The sequence below is a fragment of the Actinia tenebrosa genome, unplaced genomic scaffold, assembly GCF_029948245.1.
Source record: "Actinia tenebrosa isolate PJP-AT-01 unplaced genomic scaffold, QUT_ActTen_1.0 PGA_scaffold2__45_contigs__length_23673736, whole genome shotgun sequence".
NCBI classification, from domain to species: domain Eukaryota; kingdom Metazoa; phylum Cnidaria; class Anthozoa; order Actiniaria; family Actiniidae; genus Actinia; species Actinia tenebrosa.
In genome coordinates, this window is record NW_028292579.1 from 9130837 (window position 1) to 9152439 (window position 21603).

General features: G+C 37.2%; 3 protein-coding genes across 6 annotated transcripts in view; 2 read left to right on the top strand and 1 right to left on the bottom strand.

Moving 5' to 3' along the window:
• Positions 1-4009, top strand: part of LOC116297428 (geranylgeranyl transferase type-2 subunit alpha) — an 18404-nt gene extending 14395 nt beyond the window's left edge. The window contains exons 13-14 of the mRNA XM_031705652.2: positions 571-775; positions 2043-4009. Coding sequence (XP_031561512.2) covers positions 571-775; positions 2043-2206 — 369 coding nt within the window. The 3' untranslated portion in view covers positions 2207-4009. The remainder of the gene's footprint in view (positions 1-570; positions 776-2042) is intronic.
• Positions 4010-9661: 5652 nt separating this feature from the next.
• Positions 9662-16111, top strand: LOC116297425 (uncharacterized). Of its 2 annotated transcripts, XM_031705647.2 has the most exons (6): positions 9662-9857; positions 10721-10827; positions 12806-12909; positions 13410-13613; positions 15170-15343; positions 15621-16111. In XM_031705647.2, exons 1-5 carry the CDS (start codon positions 9667-9669, stop codon positions 15320-15322), a joined length of 759 nt encoding a protein of 252 aa, XP_031561507.2. In that variant the 5' UTR covers positions 9662-9666; the 3' UTR covers positions 15323-15343; positions 15621-16111. The 2 variants fall into 2 exon arrangements, with proteins under 2 accessions (XP_031561507.2, XP_031561506.2); XM_031705646.2 differs by having other exon boundaries at positions 15170-16111.
• Positions 15777-21603, bottom strand: part of LOC116297423 (vacuolar protein sorting-associated protein 4B) — a 45827-nt gene continuing 40000 nt past the window's right edge. For 2 of the 3 annotated variants that reach the window (XM_089034717.1, XM_031705643.2), the window contains exons 8-16: positions 21283-21333; positions 20731-20751; positions 20288-20369; positions 19854-19902; positions 19395-19490; positions 17980-18107; positions 17362-17552; positions 16203-16279; positions 15777-16043 (exon numbers count right to left, since the gene is read on the bottom strand). In XM_089034717.1, coding sequence (XP_088890843.1) covers positions 15918-16043; positions 16203-16279; positions 17362-17552; positions 17980-18107; positions 19395-19490; positions 19854-19902; positions 20288-20369; positions 20731-20751; positions 21283-21333 — 821 coding nt within the window. In that variant the 3' untranslated portion in view covers positions 15777-15917. The remainder of the gene's footprint in view (positions 16044-16202; positions 16280-17361; positions 17553-17979; positions 18108-19394; positions 19491-19853; positions 19903-20287; positions 20370-20730; positions 20752-21282; positions 21334-21603) is intronic. The other variant, XM_031705644.2, reaches the window with a different exon arrangement.

A 21603-nucleotide genomic window follows, 5' to 3' on the forward strand; every position in this document is an offset into this window, starting at 1 on the left:
GCATGCTCAATAAGAAAAACTATCCGTCAAAGGGACTAGGCACTAGCGTGCATCAGGGCGGATCAAGAAATTTCCGGATACGTGTGGACAGTGAAAACGATTCGATTAAGCTGCGTGTGGACGCGAACATCTTCGTATCCGAAAAACAAAATTTGCGGATACAAAAATCTCCGGATACGTGTGGACGGGGCCTAAGTCTAATGAACCCCTATCACATACATCAACTGGTGGCAATGGTACCTGGTTACCATAGTAATTTATCGCCAAAGCATCATGCATTCATTATATACTAATAATATTCGGTTACCATAGCAACCGATATATGGTTGCCATAGGAACTTACCCATCTGTGTCGTATTTATCAACTCATACTGTTGGTATTTAGTAACCATAGCAACTCTCCTGTATGACGTAACTCGCCCGTTTGTGCTTCAACGTGAGCACGAGGCAAGTCCGTCTTTTTTCCGGACTTTTTCCATCTATCACTTATCAAAATTGGGCTCCCTGTGAAATAGCAGCTCCCCAACATCACATGCATACCCTCATAATACTAATGTTTGATTCCCATAGGAACTTACCCATCTGTATCACATACATCAACTCATGCTAATGAGAGAAGTGGATCTCTCTGGTAACAAACTGACAAGTTTAGACCAGTGTAACATGCTACAATGTGTTAAAGTTCTCAAAGCAAGCGATAACAAGTTAACATGCTTGTCCAAGAAACACGTTCTACGACTCGACGACTTGGAAGAATTGGTCATCAACAATAACTGTATCCTTGACAACCATATTGATTGATTGATTACCTCATTGACTTATCGTTTTAGTAAATCAAATCCTGGCGTTCAATTTCAAGCAAAAAATGCCCATTATTTTTTCCCAAAGTCGTTACAAAAGATTGTGTTTCCGCTGATCAAGAGGAACGCGGTCTCCGAGAAAGAGCTTTTTCTGCCATGTTTGGGCTTGCGCAGTAGATTTTTTGTCGTTGGATTTAAATTCCCGATAAATTTACGACATCGGACTTTCCGTGACGGTGGAGTGTCCCACTATTCTGATTGGATGAGTCGTAATCGTAATGCGCTGTGATTGGCTTAAAGAGATATCGCCAGTCTCGTGTTATGAGTAACTTCCGAGCACCACGGTAGGGAAGAAAGATGTTTGTCTAAACGTCTAAGATCCAAGTAAGTTCTGATGGCCCGATAAAAACACCGCACGTTTGAATCAGAGGCCGGTGATATCTGTTTGGAGATTATCTTCATAAAATGGATATGAGAAAGTTACGAAGAATGACACCTTTTCTCAATAGTATATAGACCTAATCACAGTCTTTTAGACTAGCTGGAGGTGTCATTTTCTCGGTGCCTTGGTTTTCGCCCACCACAAAATCCACTCAACACGCTAAATAGACCCGTTTACATCGGGCGTAATGTTTTCCCATTTCAGAACACGTTTTATTCCCTAGAGTATCATTTCTTTGTTTAACGATTAAGCATGGAATGACGACACATGAAGATGGATACAAACGAGCTAACTCCAACAAAGAATCTTGGTTATTCTCAACAGAACGAAGCGTGGTTTAAAATGGAAAACGACACTCTCAATTCCAATTCGATCTGCGACGGCGCCCGTGCGTCTCTTAAAGCTTCTTTTGATTGTTTCTGTTTTTTGTTTTTTGTTGTTTTTTGTTTGTTTTTTGTTTGTTTGTTTGTTGTTGTTTTTTTTCCATTTATTTTGGTCATTTGGTTGTTTTTATTATTATTATTATTATTATTATTATTATTATTGTTTTTTTTAATGTGTTTGCATGTTGTTTTTTGTTTTTGTTTTTTTTTTTGTTTTTTCACGAATGGGATTTTTTTCCACAAATGGGAAGTGCATGGGACAAAAATACAAAATCGACCCCACTAGACGTTACGTGACTCTTGCCAAACTGAATTGGTTAACAGAGAATACAAACATTATTGCAATCATTTGCCATTCATGTTATCATGATTCTGTTTAGAATACTGACCATCAAATTTCCTTAACGTGAATTTAAGATATTACGGATGTGAAAGTGCTTGATGTATTAAAAAGCTTCCCTCGGTTGGCGAAACTCGATTTGAGAGGAAATAAAGTCTGCGGTCTTCCAGACTATCGAACGAAAATCAAAACACTCTGCCCTACGCTTAAAGTTCTTGATAATGAAATTCTGAACATTTAAAAAATGTCTAGATTCGTAGGAAATAATGACTAGAGAAGTTGTAAAAGGCAATATTGACCGACTCCTGGAGAGAGTGTATAGAAATTATTCATAGACGATATAAAGAAATGCTTAATATTCTAGAATATCGCTTAGGAGTAGGTGCTTGAGACGAACCAAAGAATGACTTCTAATCCCTCTAAAAGTGTATATCAAACTCCATTCGTAAGTCTGTATTTCATTCCTAATTCCCGTTTATCTTTCGTAGAATAATGAATTATTGCTAAATATATCAGTCCAGTGATTGCTTTACAATAATTAAGGTTCAATTTTTTGCTTTCGAATGTAAGAAGTCAAGTGCCGAAAATTGATTGAAAGCAAAATTCAAAGGCTTTTTGGTTAAAAGCTTCGGCGAGCTCAATGAAAGTATCGGAGGTTTCTTTTACTGTTTATTTAAGACGGTAACATCAATTATTTAAGATCTACATACTGTTAAAAATATACATACATATTCATGTTTTAAACTTGATAAATGTCGGGAATATAAGCGAGTTAAGACGGAGGTAAAACCAAGCAACTTTTGTTTTTTTCCGCTCTTTTTAAGTCGCCGGATTAGTTTTACAATACGTCTTACTTTGCCACCATAGTCCCGTTTCTTAGATCTCTTATCTTTTCAATAATTTAGTTTTTGTAGCAACCACAACAACAGTTTATTTACCTTGAAGGAATTATTTTGGCACCTGACTTATTTGGCTCATTTGCCTCATAGTTCATCTTGTTTTACAAGCAAGTAACGACCAGTTTTGAATACAAAGTTCGAGCAGACAATTTTGACATATTTCATTTTTAAACCGAAAGGTTTCTTAAACTGTCAAACTCAGTTGCTTTTATCGTGCAGGAAGCACTTTGTCTTTATTCTTTCATCACAGGCTGCAGTTTCTTCCTTTCGTGAGATTTGCTTGATTTTTTGAGAACAATTTATAACTCATTCGTCATCCGTTTTTGGTTCTTGAAGGCTAGCTTATTTCATTAATTGAATTCTCCACACAAAATGAGCTTCCTTTGCTCACTGTTCAACCTTATTTTATGAAGCCAATTTTTTTTTCTTTTTTTTCCGCACGGAAAAGAATAATATTACGAAAGTAATGAATTCATGCCCTCGAGTTGTTGACAAATAATCGCAATTCACGTAAATCTTGGAGGATTTGTTTAATTTTGGCGTTGTTTTGGTCTTGGCTCGTCTTGATGTCCTGGTTGATCTTTAGCAAGTAAATTATAACACTTCCCAATACGGCTGTATACACAACAATCATTACAAACGTTGTGAAAAGGATAGTATAAGACTTTTTCGAACCTCCTTCAACGTGCATAGTTGGAATGGCCGTGTTGTCCATCTTGTCGTCGTCAACGAATTTATTATTCGCTTCAGAATGGCGTCTCAAGAAAATTTATAACAAGATAATAGTGAAACCAAACTCTTGGCTGAGCTTATTCAGGGACAATGCAATCCTTTCTGGTCTATAATATGGCCATTTGCTCTGGAAGTTCAATGACTTATATTCGTCACTTAGGAATAACTTAGTTGACTAACAAGAAAAGTCAAATATGTACCCAAGTTGCAACACTCTGACCGATTGTCCTCATGAAACAATGAATATTATATACTTTTTTTTTTCAAAATTCTCTCTTGGTAAGTTTTTCTGCAGTATCCATGATTTCCAAGGCGATAAATTGTCCGCGAGTTTCAATTCTATGAAGAGTGAGTTCTTTTTTGTTATTCATCTTTTTATCAACGACAGCCCAATTAAAAAAGTGAGATAACGACTTCCGACGTGTTTTCGAGGCTGCTTAACTCCAACTGGCAGATAATTGGTGGAAAATGCAATATCCTTGGTCTTTAGGAACGGGAGGGACAGAATATTTTAGACTTGGGAGGGGTAGGACGGGCTGTTAGACTGAAATTTAAGTCAGTTAAGGGAAGGTACTTTTTTAATTGGGGAAGGGCTGGGGCTTCAGAGCCGAGAGTCAACAGTAAAAATTTGAAGTTTTTTGAAGAATTAAATCTTTTTATTTTGACGAAAGCTATTTCTATGAGGGACGTAGCCACTATGAGACAAGATGGCAGTTGCCTGGGTAAAATTTCACAAATGTCCCTCAAAACTCAGAAAATCGCATTTCCAAGGATCTCAATTTTTGGTTGGGCAATGACCCTGAACCACTAGTTGCTCCCCCTTCGGCCCTCCTTTGCCTCAGTAAACATTTTGGTCTGACTACGACCTGCCTCTTGTTGACTTAATAGAAGGGTCATAAATGGTCTTGCTGAGCGAAAGGGGTCGGGCTACAACTATTTATAAAAAGTTTACCACGACTTCCCCACCCCCCCCCCCCCTAGCGTCGTTGGTGGGGGAGGGATCCGAACCGAACACCACAAGACGTCTGCAACGGAGGCTAACCCGCCCCCTAAATAAAAAACGTACCTTTGCTAAGAAAAACAGAATACTCAAATTGCTACTCTCGTACGATAAATAATTTTACTTTTTGAAACAAACAACCATATTATGACAAGATCACTTTATACATTTCCTATGATCTCTTTTGGAATTATCTTTTCTTATCTCTCTTAGCTCTTTTCTCTCTCTCTCCCTCTCTCTCTCTCTCTCTCTCTCTCTCCCTCTTCCCCTTTCTTTCTCTATCTTCTTCTTCTTCTTCTTCTTCTTCTTCTTCTTCTTCTTCTTCTTTTTTTTTCTATTATTTTCCGCCGTTTTCTGTCCTATTTTATTTCACTTAAAATTTATTTTTCGTTTGGAAAACAAAAAAAACTATTAGTATATCTGCTTCGAGATACACACCTGCACGAAGCTTCCAGCTTGTCTAACGATACGGGTCAAAATATAATAACAAAATAAATTCGAAAACAGAATTCCATTTGCTTAGGTTTCATTTGCCGAACATTTATCTCTGGTTCTACATATTCATTATCTTAAACTAGGTGAAGTTTCTTTTACAGATTTCTTTATTGAATAGCCGGAAGCCACTGATTTCGAGTGACAGATCTTATAAAATTGCGAAAAAAAGAAGCATTAACCCATCGAAAAACGACATCTATATCGCTTGAATTCAATTTCCGGTAACCCTATTCTTTGAAAATAACAAGAAAAAAGAGATTTTGAAATATGTTTTGGAATAAATCCTGACGATTAGCGCTTTAGAAAACCTTAATTGACAAATTTTGCTCGCGGATGACACTTGTCAATCAATGTTCATTATTATTCTTTCAAAGTGGCGAGGAAAATCTACGAGACTTTGACACATTTATTAGTGGTGTTGACAGAAAAATATAAATTGTTAATAAAAATATAATTGCTCACTGACTATACAGTCATTGCTAGCAGGGGACATATTGATTTTTAATTCTTCAATGAGCGGCTGGAAAATCTTCAAAACTTTGGAATTAAAAGAAAACGCTGACATCCGTTTTTGCTTAACACTGACACACTTGTGTAACCATGTGTTTTGGTATCGTGGCATATGGCAAAAACTAATAATTAAAACGCATTTCTGAAACATTTTGGTGTAAAAGCTGACATATATTGTAACCCGGCGCCATCTTGAAGTGTTTGACATTAGAGAAAATATACTGTTCATGTTCGAACAATTTGCATGAAATAGTGAAAATATTTCTATTGCTGGAAAACGAAGGATTAATATATTGATTCATTCTCATTAACAAGCACAGAATCCGTACAATTGGTCGTCACGACAAAATTTGATTGCCTTACGTGACGTCATGCGTTAAGCGCCGCCATGTTGATTCACTAAGCAATAATATGATTATAATAATATCGTTAGTGATGATAAATTAGGAGCGAAGAAGAACGCAGATACAGCAATTAAGGGATTAATCGTAATCTTTCACCATTTGCCTGCAGGCTAATCTCTATACACTATTCTAAAGTCTGGATACGATAGCAAAATGTAGGAGTTTGTTGTCGGGTATAAAATGTTCAAGTCAAAAGAGTAAGGAGAAAAGAGAAGGAAAAATCTCGTATTTATAACAAAAACAAAAATGAAAAAACTCTGGGGGGATGCGTGTCGTTTCGTTGAATAACTAGCGTTATTCTTTACATGGTATGGGAAACATAAGACGTACACTTCTATATATGAGGCATAAATTTGTCAGGTGCCATCAACGCACGCATGTGTTTTAGTAAAGGCTTCGAAACCAAAACAGAGAATGAGGTTTGACTGAGAAGTTAAGCTGATTCATTTTGCACCCTTACCTATTATCGAATGATTGGCTGGCCTTTCTTGTGTTAGATAAACATGCATTGTGGTATAGCTTGGATACAAACCATACCATATAAGGCATGATGAACGAAAAAAAAAATTTTGTACCCAAGCTGGACCACAATGCACCATGTTAGCTATCTCAGAAAATGATTTGTGACATGTGAGTAACGACATTTGTAATGATTGGACAGGTATAATTTTATAAATTTCGCTGGCACGTAGCTTTATGTGCGAGCGTTTGTAGCGCGGGGTCCTTTGGGAATTAGAATTGCCCTAATATGTTTTCGATGCGTTTTCGGTGAAGTGGGAGGCGAAAAAGGAGCGTTTCGAAAACGAAGTGTGGACGAGGCCTTCGTCTTACCCTCGATCGTGAGCAAATGCGTTCCTTCTGAAGGAAGGAAGGAAGGAAGGAAGGAAGGGAGGGAGGAAGGGAGGAAGGGAGGAAGGGAGGAAGGGAGGAAGTGAGGAAGGGAGGAAGGGAGGAAGGGAGGAAGTGAGGAAGAAAGGAAGGAATGAAGGAAGGGAGGGAGGAAGGAAGGAAGGAGGAATAGCGAATAACAGTACTTCCACTGAGCGGCTTTTCTTCCACCTGAGAAAAAACCTTCGAAACGCAGGAGAGAACCAACAAGCATTTCTACTCGCATCGAGCCCTAATCGCCTTTAATGGGAGGCGAGCGCTAACACCGCTACTTCCCATGCTTCCCCTTTACTACGTGTATACTATGTGTGAGTTTGAAACCTTGCGTATATCTTCTTTCTCATATGTTAATGAGTGTGGTGTCATAGGAGGCTTTATTTAATATACATGAATTTTCTGGGGCAGTAAATCAATATCATCATCACCATAATCAACATCATGTATCATTATCATCATCACTAATTATCATCTGATTATCACCATCATCATCATCATCATTACCATCATCATCATCATCATCATCATCACCACCATCATCATCATCATCATCACCATCACCATCATCACCATCATCATCATCATCACCATCATCATCATCATCATCACCATCATCATCATCATCATCACCATCATTATTATCATCATCACCATCATCATCATCATCACCATCATCATCACCATCATCATCATCATCACCATCATCATCATCATCATCACCATCATCATCATCACCATCATCACCATCATCATCATCATCATCACCATCATTATTATCATCATCATCACCAACATCATCATCATTGTACGAAAGTTGATTTCGCCACAAAACAGTCAATTGATTTGGTCCTTGATTCACGTTTAGAGAGAGTCGTTTGGCGAGTGAATGTGATTACTAGTCTTTTGAACTCCTCGCACCACACCCCCTATCACATTACACACGGAGTCACTTCCGCTCAAAATAATTACAAAATCGCTTCCGGTCAATCATCATAGGTCATCATCATTACTCATCTTCATCAACACTATCATCATCATCATCATCATCATTATTATGTATCATCATCACGTTTCATTGTAGTCAGGTCATCATCATCATCATCTTCTTCATCATTATCATCATCATCATCATCATCATCACCGCCACTACCACCCCGTCCACCAGCATCACCAAAATCATCCTCATCATGTATCATTTTCATTTACCCCAGAGAGATTCGACAAGCATACCCGATACTTTTATCCAGGTTTTCCCCTCTCTCCCCGCTCTCAGGGGGTCAAATCATTATCACTATCATTTTTATTATTATGAAGTCGCTATAAGAAAATATGTTTGATTATCTACAGCCTTCATACATTAAAAAAAACTACATTATATTTTCAGTTTAAAAATTTATAAAATTCGATAAAATTCTTGGGAAAGAGAAATATGTCATTGACGGCGGTCACTTCCTTCGGAATCGAATATCAAGTTTTTTTTAGGCTGGATTTTTCTAAGTACCTTCCTGTAAAAAGTGTATACTGATTTGGAGTTCTGTGGCTCAGTGATCACAACTGCATCTGTTATTAGCGGGTCAGTCCGTTGTCTGCAATTAGGGATTCTTCAGCTGTACCCTGATGTTCACAACAGCATGTCATGGAAACGTTAGCGATATTCCCTTCTGAATCAGTGTAATAATATACTACAACTCTAACCATCCGCACTTTCTTCTTATCTTCGGGGGTTTTCCATCTACACTCGTTGTTCATTAAATCATGAGACAACTGTTTCACTTCCACTTGCTTGACTTGATTGGCATTAACCATCTCTAGCAATAATCAGAGTTATAAAGTTCGGTTCAACGCGAGATACCCACTAGAAGAAGACTGAACGGAGACAAATTTGGCTCAAATTCCTGAAAGTCACGTGAAAATCGCTACCCTGCGAGCAGAGTCTCCTTTTAACTCTTCAGGGTAGAAAATCGCATGACCAGAAAACAATAGCCAATTCGATAACTCCTTTCATTGTTCAAAGCGGAAGTTGGAATAAAATGTTTTTATATCCTGAATTTCGTCTTTTTCTCTGATATTTAAGCCTAAAATTGTACTAAAACAATCAGTCGCCTTATCCTCAGTGAATATCGGTGAATTAATGGTCCATTCATTAAGTATTCACCGATAATCACAAATAATGTCAATTACTAATTTTGTACTTTAGTATCAAAATTTTTTATTTCAATTTAATTTCAATTTAAGTTTTTGATCCGTTCTAGCTAGTGAATATTTCTAAATATATAAAAAACTAGAGAGTATGTGGACCGCGTGGCACTAATGAAATAGTAGAAGATAATATAGGTAAGTTGTAGTGCTTGGGAACGAGGTTATTCCGGGCGAAAGCCCTTGGAATTAAATTCGGAAAAATTAATTTCCGACCTCGCTGGGATTCGAACCCACGACCTTCGGAATTGTACTACCGATGCTCTACCAGCTGAGCTAGAGGTCAGACTGAGAGCAGGCCGGGGTGAAATAGATGTTAGGTCGCGGTAATTATGATGCAAAGATGAGAGTATGTGGACCGCGTGGCACTAATGAAATAGTAGAAGATAATATAGGTAAGTTGTAGTGCTTGGGAACGAGGTTATTCCGGGCGAAAGCCCTTGGAATTAAATTCGGAAAAATTAATTTATTAATTATAAATTTAAAAACTACATTACTTGAGAAAAAGTGACAAGAAAAAACTCAAAATGGGCATCCTGTGTTAATTTAATCCCAGACCACCCTTAACTTCCCGTCCAAGATGGCGGCTTCACGTGGACGGATCGTCATACCTTCACTTTTACAATTTCGACCTGTTTTCTCCCCCTCCTCCTTAAATTTAAGAAAAACTGTAGCTTTATATTCTAGACAAGTAACAACTGGACAAAGCTCAGCAGATAATATCTCAACTCAGGAAAACAATGGAACAGCTACGACGTCTTCCCCCGACAGGTTTGTCTGACATATAAGTTATCAATGTTTATATCTACAGGCGATATTCATTCTGGTACGATCATTTTTAGGTCTGAAAATGGATAAAAAGCAACTGCAGTATTTCATAACGTTGGTAGGGAACTTTGGTACTTTCTGTGCTCCAGGTCTTAAGAAATACAAATATTTAAAGGAGTTTCAAGTTTAGTTCAAGTTTAGTTAATTGTGCATTTATTTATTCTTAAAGAATCACATTCCATTTTTCCATTATGTTTTATTTAAATACGCGAGTTGCTGGAAGAGCACGAGAAAAATTTGAAATTCACGAGTTTAGAAGTTAGGTCACAGGTTATTATCGGTACAATTTTCTTTTAATTGTAACTGTTGTGTGCCCCCTCATAAATGGTGCAACTGTCACATGCAATGTTGCTATTGACAGAGTCTTTGAGGAATAAATTTATGAATACTCCTATTTACAGTTTCCGATCAGTGACTGTGAATAAAAGTTTCAAGTCAAGGTTGGAGTTGCCGAGCATAGTAAAACTATAGTGTTTGTCATGTGCAACAACTTCAACCTCAACTTGGAACTATTATTCGTGGTCACTGAATAGAAATGTAAAAAAGGAGTATTGAGAAAACTAAAGCTATCCACACAAAGTTGCATAGCATTGGCTAAGAATGCCATATCATTGCCAGCTCAACATATTCCAGACTCTCTATTACATGTATGTTTCGGTTATGTTGTGTGCAAGAGTTACAGATCTAAGATCTAAGGGTACACACAATCCAATCTTTATGCGTCATGCATGCGTCACTACTTTTTTCACTCAATGTTGGAAATGCTCTACTTTTTGAGTATTATTTGCTGTTTGTATTACTGTTAGGTTCCCAGAAGGGTTCAATGGAGCAGGATTAGTGGCTTTTGGTGAAGAGTTCAGTAAGAAGCTTATGGCTCCTGTGAATGAAGAGGATATTGAAATAAAACCTGATGGTGAGTTGACATCATCCTCACAAAAATAACCACTCAATCCAATTCACCTTTTTGGCACTAGCCGTCACGGGGGGAAAATTGTTTTAGATTGTGTTATGGTCACCAAAAAGTTTGGACATTGTTCTCGAATTTCCGTACAAATGTACTGACTCTAAATGAATTATTTACTTGGTTAATGTTTAGTTAGTTCTCTAAATACAAGAAAATTATCTTTTTTCTAGCTTGATCACAGGTAGCCCAAGCTTGGTTTCTGTGGTGTCCTGTTATAAGGAAATGTATGGAGATTCATCAAAAACTTCAATAAAATCATTGAAACGTGAAATAAAGCCTCGAAATTTTACCTGATCATTGAGAAATAGCACTTCTTTCGCTCTGCGTGGTTATTTTTTGAATTTAGCCCGTTTTAAGATTTTTTTCCCCACCAGTAAGAAATAAGAGAAGGTTGGAAACTCGAGTCCCAAAAGCGAACCATCACGAGTCTTTGAAACCTCGTACGTCTTCGAATTTTCTTTCCAGCGCCCAATTTTAGTCATGACCCTTCTCTCACATCCCTATAGAACTGAGAAAGTCGCATTAGAGATTAGTCTTCGCATCTTTAAGCCATGAAATTTGCCTGTATTCACACACTACCTCGCTTGTTCTGACCCGTACTTGGAGTTCACTGTACACCAGTTCAACAGATTTCTTTCGGCAACCGACCCGAGGTCACGCCGGAAGTCTTCGTATCATAAATGCGGATTGAATTTGGACATAGTCTTTCTTTGAAATTATGGTGAGTGTATTTTTTAACGGCCAAAGATACAAAACGGTTTAACTTATAATTTCGAAGAAAGACTATGTCCAAATTCAATCCGCATTTACGATACAAAGACTTCCGGCGTGACCTCGGGTCGGTTGCCGAAAGAAATCCGTTGAACTGGTGTACAGTGAGCTCCAAGTACGGGTCAGAACAAGCGAGGTAGTGTGTGAATACAGGCAAATTTCATGGCTTAAAGATGCGAAGACTAATCTCTAATGCGACTTTCTCGGTTCTATAGGGATGTGAGAGAAGGGTCATGACTAAAATTGGGCGCTGGAAAGAAAATTCGAAGACGTACGAGGTTTCAAAGACTCGTGATGGTTCGCTTTTGGGACTCGAGTTTCCAACCTTCTCTTATTTCTTACTGGTGGGGGAAAAAATCTTAAAACGGGCTAAATTCAAAAAATAACCACGCAGAGCGAAAGAAGTGCTATTTCTCAATGATCAGGTAAAATTTCGAGGCTTTATTTCACGTTTCAATGATTTTATTGAAGTTTTTGATGAATCTCCATACATTTCCTTATAACAGGACACCACAGAAACCAAGCTTGGGCTACCTGTGGCCTGATTGAAGCTTTTCTTACTGCTGTTAAGATAGCCAACTAAAGAAATATACCTAAATTTTCTCTTTAAAGTCAGTGAATTTGTATGGAAATCCGAGAACAATGTCCGAACTTTTTGTTGATGGTAACACAATCTAAGCTAGCGCCGAAAAGGTGAATTGACCATTAAATGAATAAAATAGCTTTTTCTTGTTTTGTTCATTCATTTGTTCATTCATTTGATCATTCATTTGTTCATTCATTTGTTCATTCATTTGTTCATTCATTTGTTCATTCATTTGTTCATTCATTTGTTCATTCATTTGTTCATTCATTTGTTCATTCATTTGTTCATTCATTTGTTCATTCATTTGTTCATTCATTTGTTCATTCATTTGTTCATTCATTTGTTCATTCATTTGTTCATTCATTTGTTCATTCATTTGTTCATTCATTTGTTCATTCATTTGTTCATCCATTTGTTCATCCATTTGTTCATCCATTTGTTCATCCATTTGTTCATTCATTTGTTCATTCATTTGTTCATTCATTTGTTCATTCATTTGTTCATTCATTTGTTCATTCATTTGTTCATTCATTTATTCATTCATTTGTTCATTCATTTATCTTCTTTCAGGACTCATTTATTTACCAGAAATCAAATACAGAAGAATACTGAACCATGCTTTTGGACCAGGAGGCTGGGCACTAGTACCCAGGGGTGACTCCCTACAGTTTCAGGTATCATTCTCTCACTCTCTCCTTTCCTCTATCCCCATCTCTCTCTTTCCACCCCTCATTCTTCCTCTCTCTTTTTGCAAAAGTGAGCCTTTAGTGTTTATCTAGTGAATGGGGTACTAGTTGGGAGAGAATTTTCAGGACGTAAGGGTACTGTATCTGGCTTGAGTGTACTATTGTATTTGTGAAAAAAACAGTGCAAGTACACCAGTGGTGCAGCTTAACTATACAGTCCATGTGACCTTGGAGCACAGCTCTAGCCAGTTTGAATTAGTTACAGTTGATTTGAGAGGAGGGAGGAAAAACCGGAGGACACCGGAGAAACCCTCAGAGTCAGAAAGAGAACCAACCAACTCAGCTCACATGGGGTGATTGGGAATTCAAACACTGGACCTCAGAGCTATTATACCTTTATATTTTTGAGTCATTTGAATGTATTTTTCTCAAACCGCACTCCATGAAATGAAGTAGTTGTCTAAATGAAATAATATTTTCTCTTTTAGAGTGACAAAGATAACAGTCAGTTAATTGTCCGTGAATATGCACTATTCTGCTTTGGTCGATACGTATCACAGGCCGCTGGAGAGCATACGTTTTATTCGTCAGGGAACATGGTCTATGGCAAGGCCATGGAAGCTGCCAAGTCTAATGCTTTAATGAGATGCTGTAAGGACTTGGGTGTGGCAAGTGAACTATGGGACCCTCAGGTAAATAATATCTGTATTCAGTATAAATACACAGGTGATTATTGAAAATCTTGGTGCTGATTGGTCAAGAAACTCACACTATCACACGATAATCACCTCCAGCGATAATCTAAAATGGTGGCCAACTGCTTTGTTGCTGTTACTGGAAAAAAATTCTTTTTTTCTCTTTTTTGAAAGAATCACCTGTGTATTTATATTAAAACAATTATTTGCCTCATCCTCAGTGAATATCGGAGAATATTTACCTCGCTGCTCGAAGACTCAGGTCTCGGTAAATATTCACTTCGTCTTTAGAAAATAATTGTTAAATATACTAAATAGCTAGGAATTGGATCTGTAATAAAGACACAGTAGGGTTTAACTAATTTGAAAAGGTCTGAAAAATGAGAATAAAATTTGTAAAGGTTCTTGTATCCAACCCAAATTATTATTATTATATACATATATATAAATCATATATTCTGTCTGAATTCAGAAACCATCTGAATTGATAAAAGTTTTAAAAAATTCCACGCAGTCTTGATACAATGTTGAAGATTGAAAAAACAGAAAAAATTTCTGATCTGATTGCTGTGTGCAGATATAAAGCAAGTGGGGATTGGCAGATTTTAGATATAAAGCAAGTGGGGATTGGCAGATTTTAGATATAAAGCAAGTGGGGATTGGCAGATTTTAGATATAAAGCAAGTGGGGATTGGCAGATTTTAGATATAAAGCAAGTGGGGATTGGCAGATTTTAGATATAAAGCAAGTGGGGATTGGCAGATTTTAGATATAAAGCAAGTGGGGATTGGCAGATTTTAGATATAAAGCAAGTGGGGATTGGCAGAAAATTAGAGAAAGGTTAGGATAAGCGCAATTTGTAGTGGGATGATTCTCAACTGTTTTAGATTTTTCTCCTGATCCCTTTACATTACATCCCTTGCTTTACAAAGGTTTACAAAGGTTTTAGTACCAGGCTACGTGCAAATTAGATTTATTCTTTTCTCCTTTCACAAATCACTCAGCATTATGCACAAAGCATTGCATTCAAACCTTTGTGCATGACAAGCAAAGCATATTTCAGAGGTGGGCTATTACTGTGGGATAGCCGTTATCTTGGATAGGAATGATGAAGAAATTGAAAATGCATGCGCACATGCTGTTATTTTATAATGAATTAGAAAACTCATTAATAATTCATGAAGAAAACACAATAGAAATCATGACCATGAAGGTGATTTTATATCTGATAAAGATTCGTCTTCATTTGCATAAACTTTAACTTGGATTTTCTCTATCAAACTTGGTTCATTTTGTAAAAAAATCGGTACACAATGAGAACAAACATCATAAGTTTTCTAAGCCGTTCAATAATCTCGCAGATCGTGTTTTATCGGGTCTAAAACCACTCGGCTGCGCCTCGTGTTTTATACCCGATAAAACACTCCTGCTCGTTTATTAAACATTACATAGAAAGTGAACATGCATGATGTATGCTCTCATAATGCACAGGCTACAAACCAATCGAAATGCAAGCTTTATAACAGATATTTTTCAATGCATGTTTACTTCAGTTTATCATAAAATGGAAAGAAAAGTACTCCATCAGCACATGGTGTGAAAATGTCAAGACTAAAGAAAAGAAAAAGATGTGGAGAAGAAAAGACAGAAAACCTACTGATGCTTTCTTTTATCCTTGGAAAGAAGTCAATAACAACTGCTTATAATTATAATCAGGAAGTTTGCAGGTAATGGCCAATTATACTAGTGTATGGTGTTACTTCATGAAGGCCCTATGTTCCCAAGGGAATGAGCAGGACTAAGCAGCAGTGTTACAGTACCTCATGTTAACTTATTTTGCAATAAGTTAAAAAACCAACGCGATGTTGATGTGCCAATTATTTTCACAAAAGCTCATCAAAAGTTGCTTTGTGTCACCCGCCAATTGATCTCTATTCGACACATGAATAACACAGGCTTATGTCATATGAAGTATCACTATTTTTGTTGATTCTAAAATCTTAGGGCACAAGTGTAATAGGATCAATAGCTGGGACAGGGCACCTTCAGAATATAAAGATGAGAATTAAAGTGGTGTACAAAGAGAGACAATATAACTATGCAGAAGAGTCAAGTGTCACATATAGGCTATAAACTGTACTAGTCAATTGAAGCAGGACAGGAGGTTTTAAATTAAATTTTATTTATAAAGCTCTCTATTCATATGGACACAATCAGAGTTTGATTTGATTTTGATGTGGTCATCTAAAGGATTCCTATTTTTTTCATTCAGTCAGCCTGTTCAGTTTTTCTTTATTTCATTCATCCTTTCTGTCCAAATGATTGTGTAAATGTCTGGTATCGTTGCATGTCTTCTTCTGTAACAGTGCTTTGATTGTGTGTCAGGGATTTAAGGAAGTCTTCAAGTATAACGTGACGAGGTCGAATCTTACCAATACAAAGTATAAATAATTGATATTAGTTGGATTTAAGTAAATAAAATCCTTGACAAATTATATTCTGATATATTCAATGAAGTTGCGTTTTAGGAACTATTATTATGAGGTATTTTGGAAAACATATACTTAATAATATATACTTGATTACCTTTGATGGTGGAATATTACATAAGGTTGTTTTAGATGCACCAGCATCTCCTTCATTACAGGGCTCATACAAACCTTCTATGAAAAGTTAAACAAACATTTAATACATTCATATGCATGTGTTAGTTTCAAGGTGCAATATCTGACCTATTCTCAGAGTATTGGTAAATTTATAATGTTTGCTAGATATTTTTCATATTTAATCCTAAAATGGCACCATTATGCCCCACACCCTACTGACCACCCTCCAATACCCTACTACCCACCTTCCAACACCCTACTGACAACCCACCAACACCCTACTGACCACCCACCAACACCCTACTGACCACCCACCAACACCCTACTGACCACCCACCAACACCCTACTGACCACCCACCAACACCCTACTGACCACCCACCAACACCCTACTGACCACCCACCAACACCCTACTCACCACCTACCAACACCCTACTCACCACCTACCAACACCCTACTCACCACCTACCAACACCCTACTCACCACCTACCAACACCCTACTCACCACCTACCAACACCCTACTGAACACCTACCAACACCCTACTGATCACCTACCAACACCCTACTGAACACCTACCAACACCCTACTGACAACCCACCAACACCCTACTGACCACCTACCAACACCCTACTCACCACCCACCAACACCCTACTGACCACCTACCAACACCCTACTCACCACCTACCAACACCCTACTGAACACCTACCAACACCCTACTGATCACCTACCAACACCCTACTGAACACCCACCAACACCCTACTGACCACCTACCAACACCCTACTGACCACCCACCAACACCCTACTGACCACCCACCAACACCCTACTGACCACGTACCAACACCCTACTGACCACCTACCAACACCCTACTCACCACCTACCAACACCCTACTCACCACCTACCAACACCCTACTGACCACCCACCAACACCCTACTGACCACCTACCAACACCCTACTGAACACCTACCAACACCCTACTCACCACCTACCAACACCCTACTGCACCACTTACTGTACCAACACCCTACTGACCACCCACCAATGCTCTACAAACCTGCTACTCTATTCCAGTTTCAACCAACGCAGCTCACACAAGTTTTTAGGTTTATACTTCTAGTTATTGTGTCTTACCCTGGTTCTGTTGCCAGTATGTTGCATGTTGAAGCTCTCTGACTGGTTCAAACAGTGCATCTGATGTACAGTTAGCCAAGTCACTCCCTGAATACCCCTCTGTTTTATCACCAAGTTGGGACCAGTCTGACTCTGTCAGTTTTGCAGGAGTGGATCCCAGGTGCATTTTCATTAAGGTAGTTCTTGCTTCCCTAGAATATTCATTGAAGGTTCTGTTCTTCTGTTATGCTATGTTTCTTATGCCATATTACTATTTACTAAAATATCATTTACTTTCTCATACTATTTTAGTAAATAGCAAGAGATGCACTTGTCTAATGGATTAAACTTGAGGCCTACATAGTAGTTGAAAATCAGCACCTGATTGTTGCATTTGCATCTTGTTCTTACAATAATCATTAATACCACCTTCAATACTGTTGTGAGTTATGCTATAGTCAGACTTGAGGTTTCAAGGTTGAAACATAAGAATATGTCCAACTCTCACATTGTGACTATCCACCCAGGCATATGAAAGCGCACCAGCAAGCTTATTTGTTTTTGTTTGCTCGTCTGTCTGTCTGTCCATCTGTCTGTCTGTCTGTCTGTCTGTAACTTGGTTCCATAAATCCTACTCACTTGTCTGGAAGAGGAATATAAATTCTCTTTTGAAATCTCCTGAGGAAAGCACCATCCAGTTCCCAAGGACAGTTAGTAGCACAGAGTAAGAAATAATGTTCATTTTCAGGACTTTCAACACCCTCCATCTGAAATAGGAACCATGTTTATCAGTAATTATAGGTAGTAATTTTTGATTAAAAATAACATTCTGAATGAGTGCCTACGCATATTTCAAAAGATGCTTTTTTTTGTTTGTATGTTTTTTGTTATTTTTGTTTTTGTTTTTTTTTTCTCTCAAAAGATGTTGTTCAGGTCAGAGATCTTTTAAAGTCTGAGACCAATTACATGTAGTATGCTGCAAAATGTAATATACTCATAGCTGAACACCATAGTTTTCTTTTAGATTAGATATAAAGCATGACCTTAAGATAGAAATGTAATTTTTCATATTTCAGCCAGAAAACCTATTAACAAAAATTTTTTTCTTAATTTGGTGGACTGGAAGTCCATAATTTCAATAAAGTGACAGCTCAGTTTTGCAAATTTTCCAATTTTGATTGGCTAACAATTTTTCTCAGGTCAGCTGGTTTAGTATTAATGTCAAATCATCCTAATCATCATGTCCAGCACAAGCATCATCACTTTTATGTTCCTCAGGTTCATTCACATCATCATCATCATCATCATCATCAACATCATCACCTTCATTGTTCATCATCATCATCATCACCTTCATTGTTCATCATCACCTTCATTGTTCATCATCATCATCATCACCTTCATTGTTCATCATCATCATCATCATCATCATCAACATCATCACCTTCATTGTTCATCATCATCATCATCATCATCATCATCAACATCACCTTCATTGTTCATCATCATCATCATCACCTTCATTGTTCATCATCATCATCAACATCATCACCTTCATTGTTCATCAGCATCATCATCATCATCATCCTCCTTCTCCTCCTCCTCCTCATCGTCATTGTCATCGTCATCATCATCATCATGACGGTTGCAACTGTTAAACTTAAAAATACTGCTATCATTTGACATCATCATTCAAGATACAGTAAAGGTCTAACCATTTGCAGATATTTTTAGAGCAAGTAAAGAGAGCTACTTCTACTCAGATATTTTAAGACTGTGAGCATTGGTATAGTGGCTGCAACTTGGATCCATGTCATTCCACCTGCACAACAGGCCTGCTGGTACCCAACCATTTTAGCTAGTCAACATCACCATTTCTACCACTATCACTCCAACTGTCTTCATCACCATCTCCATCGTCATCTTCAATACAGTACTTCTTCTGTTTGATGTACAATTATTCATCATCGTAGTCCCACAGAGCATTATAGATCTGCTAGGAAGAATGATGTAAAATGTTTTCTTTTCTTGCAAGGTCATGATAAATTGTATACCTGTTTTAGGAGTTCAGTCTTGATTCTCCTGGTGTGTTCCTCCTCTCTGGCAGATCTTTTCCTGCAGACACTGTCAATCTCATCTATGAAAATAACCTTCAAAAATCTTTTCAGTTACATAACACTGCATAAATTTATATATACCATACACAGGCTTTTGAATATTAAACTAACAAATTTGGATGAGAAGCTGGCTGGTTTCACCAAATGTGTTGCAAGCCTATTTAAAAGCAAAAAGGTGCCTGTGCATAGAAGTATCTGAAAACATAAAGTGTGGTCATACTTTTGCATGCCACTCTGCGAAACCGGTCTAGAAAGTTAACGAAAGCTTCCTATTTCATTGCTACCATGAACAACCTCAAACAGCCTGTGGGTATGAGTGACATCAGTAGTAGAGGGACAGCAGGGTAAAAGTTTTGAAAGGACCTTAATATATCATTAGAAATATATTTTTCTTACTGATCTTCCTTGTCTCTCTCTAGCATCGTGAAAGAGCTCTTTGATTAACCTAAAAAGAAAGACACTTGTAGTTAGTCTGATGCTCAACTAACTAAGTTAACCCCATTGGTCAATTATAAATGACAGGTCTAAGTGTGGGACATATCCACAAAGTTCTGGAATAGACCTGTTTACCTTGGGCTTAATGCTTTTCCATGTCAGACCAAAAGTCATTATCTTGCCAACAAGTTTCTTTGAATTTGTTTGAGTTGTATCCATATTCATGTACAATGTTATACAAAGAAATAAAACTCTAGAGAATGACACATGGTCTGAAAAGGGAAATCAATCATTATGCCCAAGGTAACAAGGTCTATTAAAGTGAGAGATGGCAGCTCACACCCATGTATCCCAAAATTAAATAATTATTGAACATGACGGTAGTCAAGCCTTACTTTTCGCTTTCACCAAACCAGCTTGAAATGAGGTCAGAACTTGACACACTGTAAAACGTTGAGTTCACTTCTGATGCAACAGCTGTCATGATAAAAAGAATAAACCATATTTTTTTAGGAGTATGAGCCAAATACCCTTAAAATATGTATAGGAACCTGGGATAATAAATTCCACAAATCAAAATAGTCGTCCTTTGGGCATATTTTTCCATTTCAGATCATGTGTAATTTCCCTGAGTTAAAAATTATTTGCTTAAGACTTGTATCCATTTTTATTTGTTCTTCCCATTAAGTAAAGAAATGATACTCAAGCGAATGACATGTGGTCTGAAATGGGAAAACATTACACCCAAGGTAAATAGGTCTATTTCAACATTAAGAAAAGTATATTTGCATGTTCATGATTGGAAGAAGCGTAGAGTGCCAGGAAGATCACATCTAACCTTGAGCCAGTCTTGTCTTCCCTGTTAAAAATGAAAATTGAATTTCTAGTCATGTACATGAAGAGCCGAAATTTAGTTTTTCCTAATTATTTTCCTTCTATTCTTTTCCATTCCAGTATTTTCTTTCTATTTTCAATTCCTTTTGATTCCACTCTGTGGTATACATCAGGTGAGGCATAAAATTTTTTTTTTTTTTCCTATGTAATAATTTTACTTTTCCCACTTTTATTCTTTTCCATCCTCTATTTTTTCTGTTGTTCGGTTTAAGTTTCTTTTTTTAATTAATTAGTTTTAATGTTAATTAATATTATTAATTATTTCCTTCCCATATTTTTTTCCTTTTTCTGATTAGTTGCTTTGTTATGTAATGATTTTCTTTTCCCAGTTTCATTCTGTTGAATGCAATAATTTCTTTTCTATTTACTTTTTTTATTTTGCCTTTGATATATTTTAACTTAATTTTCCCCTCATTTTTATTCTGTTCAATCAATCCTTTTTTTCTTCTTCTTTTTTTAAATCTTTGATACTGCTATGAATTACACTTAACCTTACCTGTACCAGGTGGGCCATAAAGCAGGATTCTTCTCCATGGTTTCCTCCCACCTACAACAGATCAAGTTGACATGTTTGAAAGGGGTCAGATTGCTTGCCTCTCACAAAGGTGACCCGGGTTCAATTCGTATGAGTTCCTTGCTAGTTCTCTTCTTTGCTTCAATGGGTTTTCTATTTCCTTCTCTCTCGCTCTCTCTCTCTCTCTTTCCCTCTTATTTTCTTTCTTTCTTTTTCTTTTCTTTTTTTTTTTTTCCTCCCTTTCCAAAAATGTACTTTTTTTTCTCCAAAAGATTTTTCGAAAAATTTACTTCTGAATTCCAT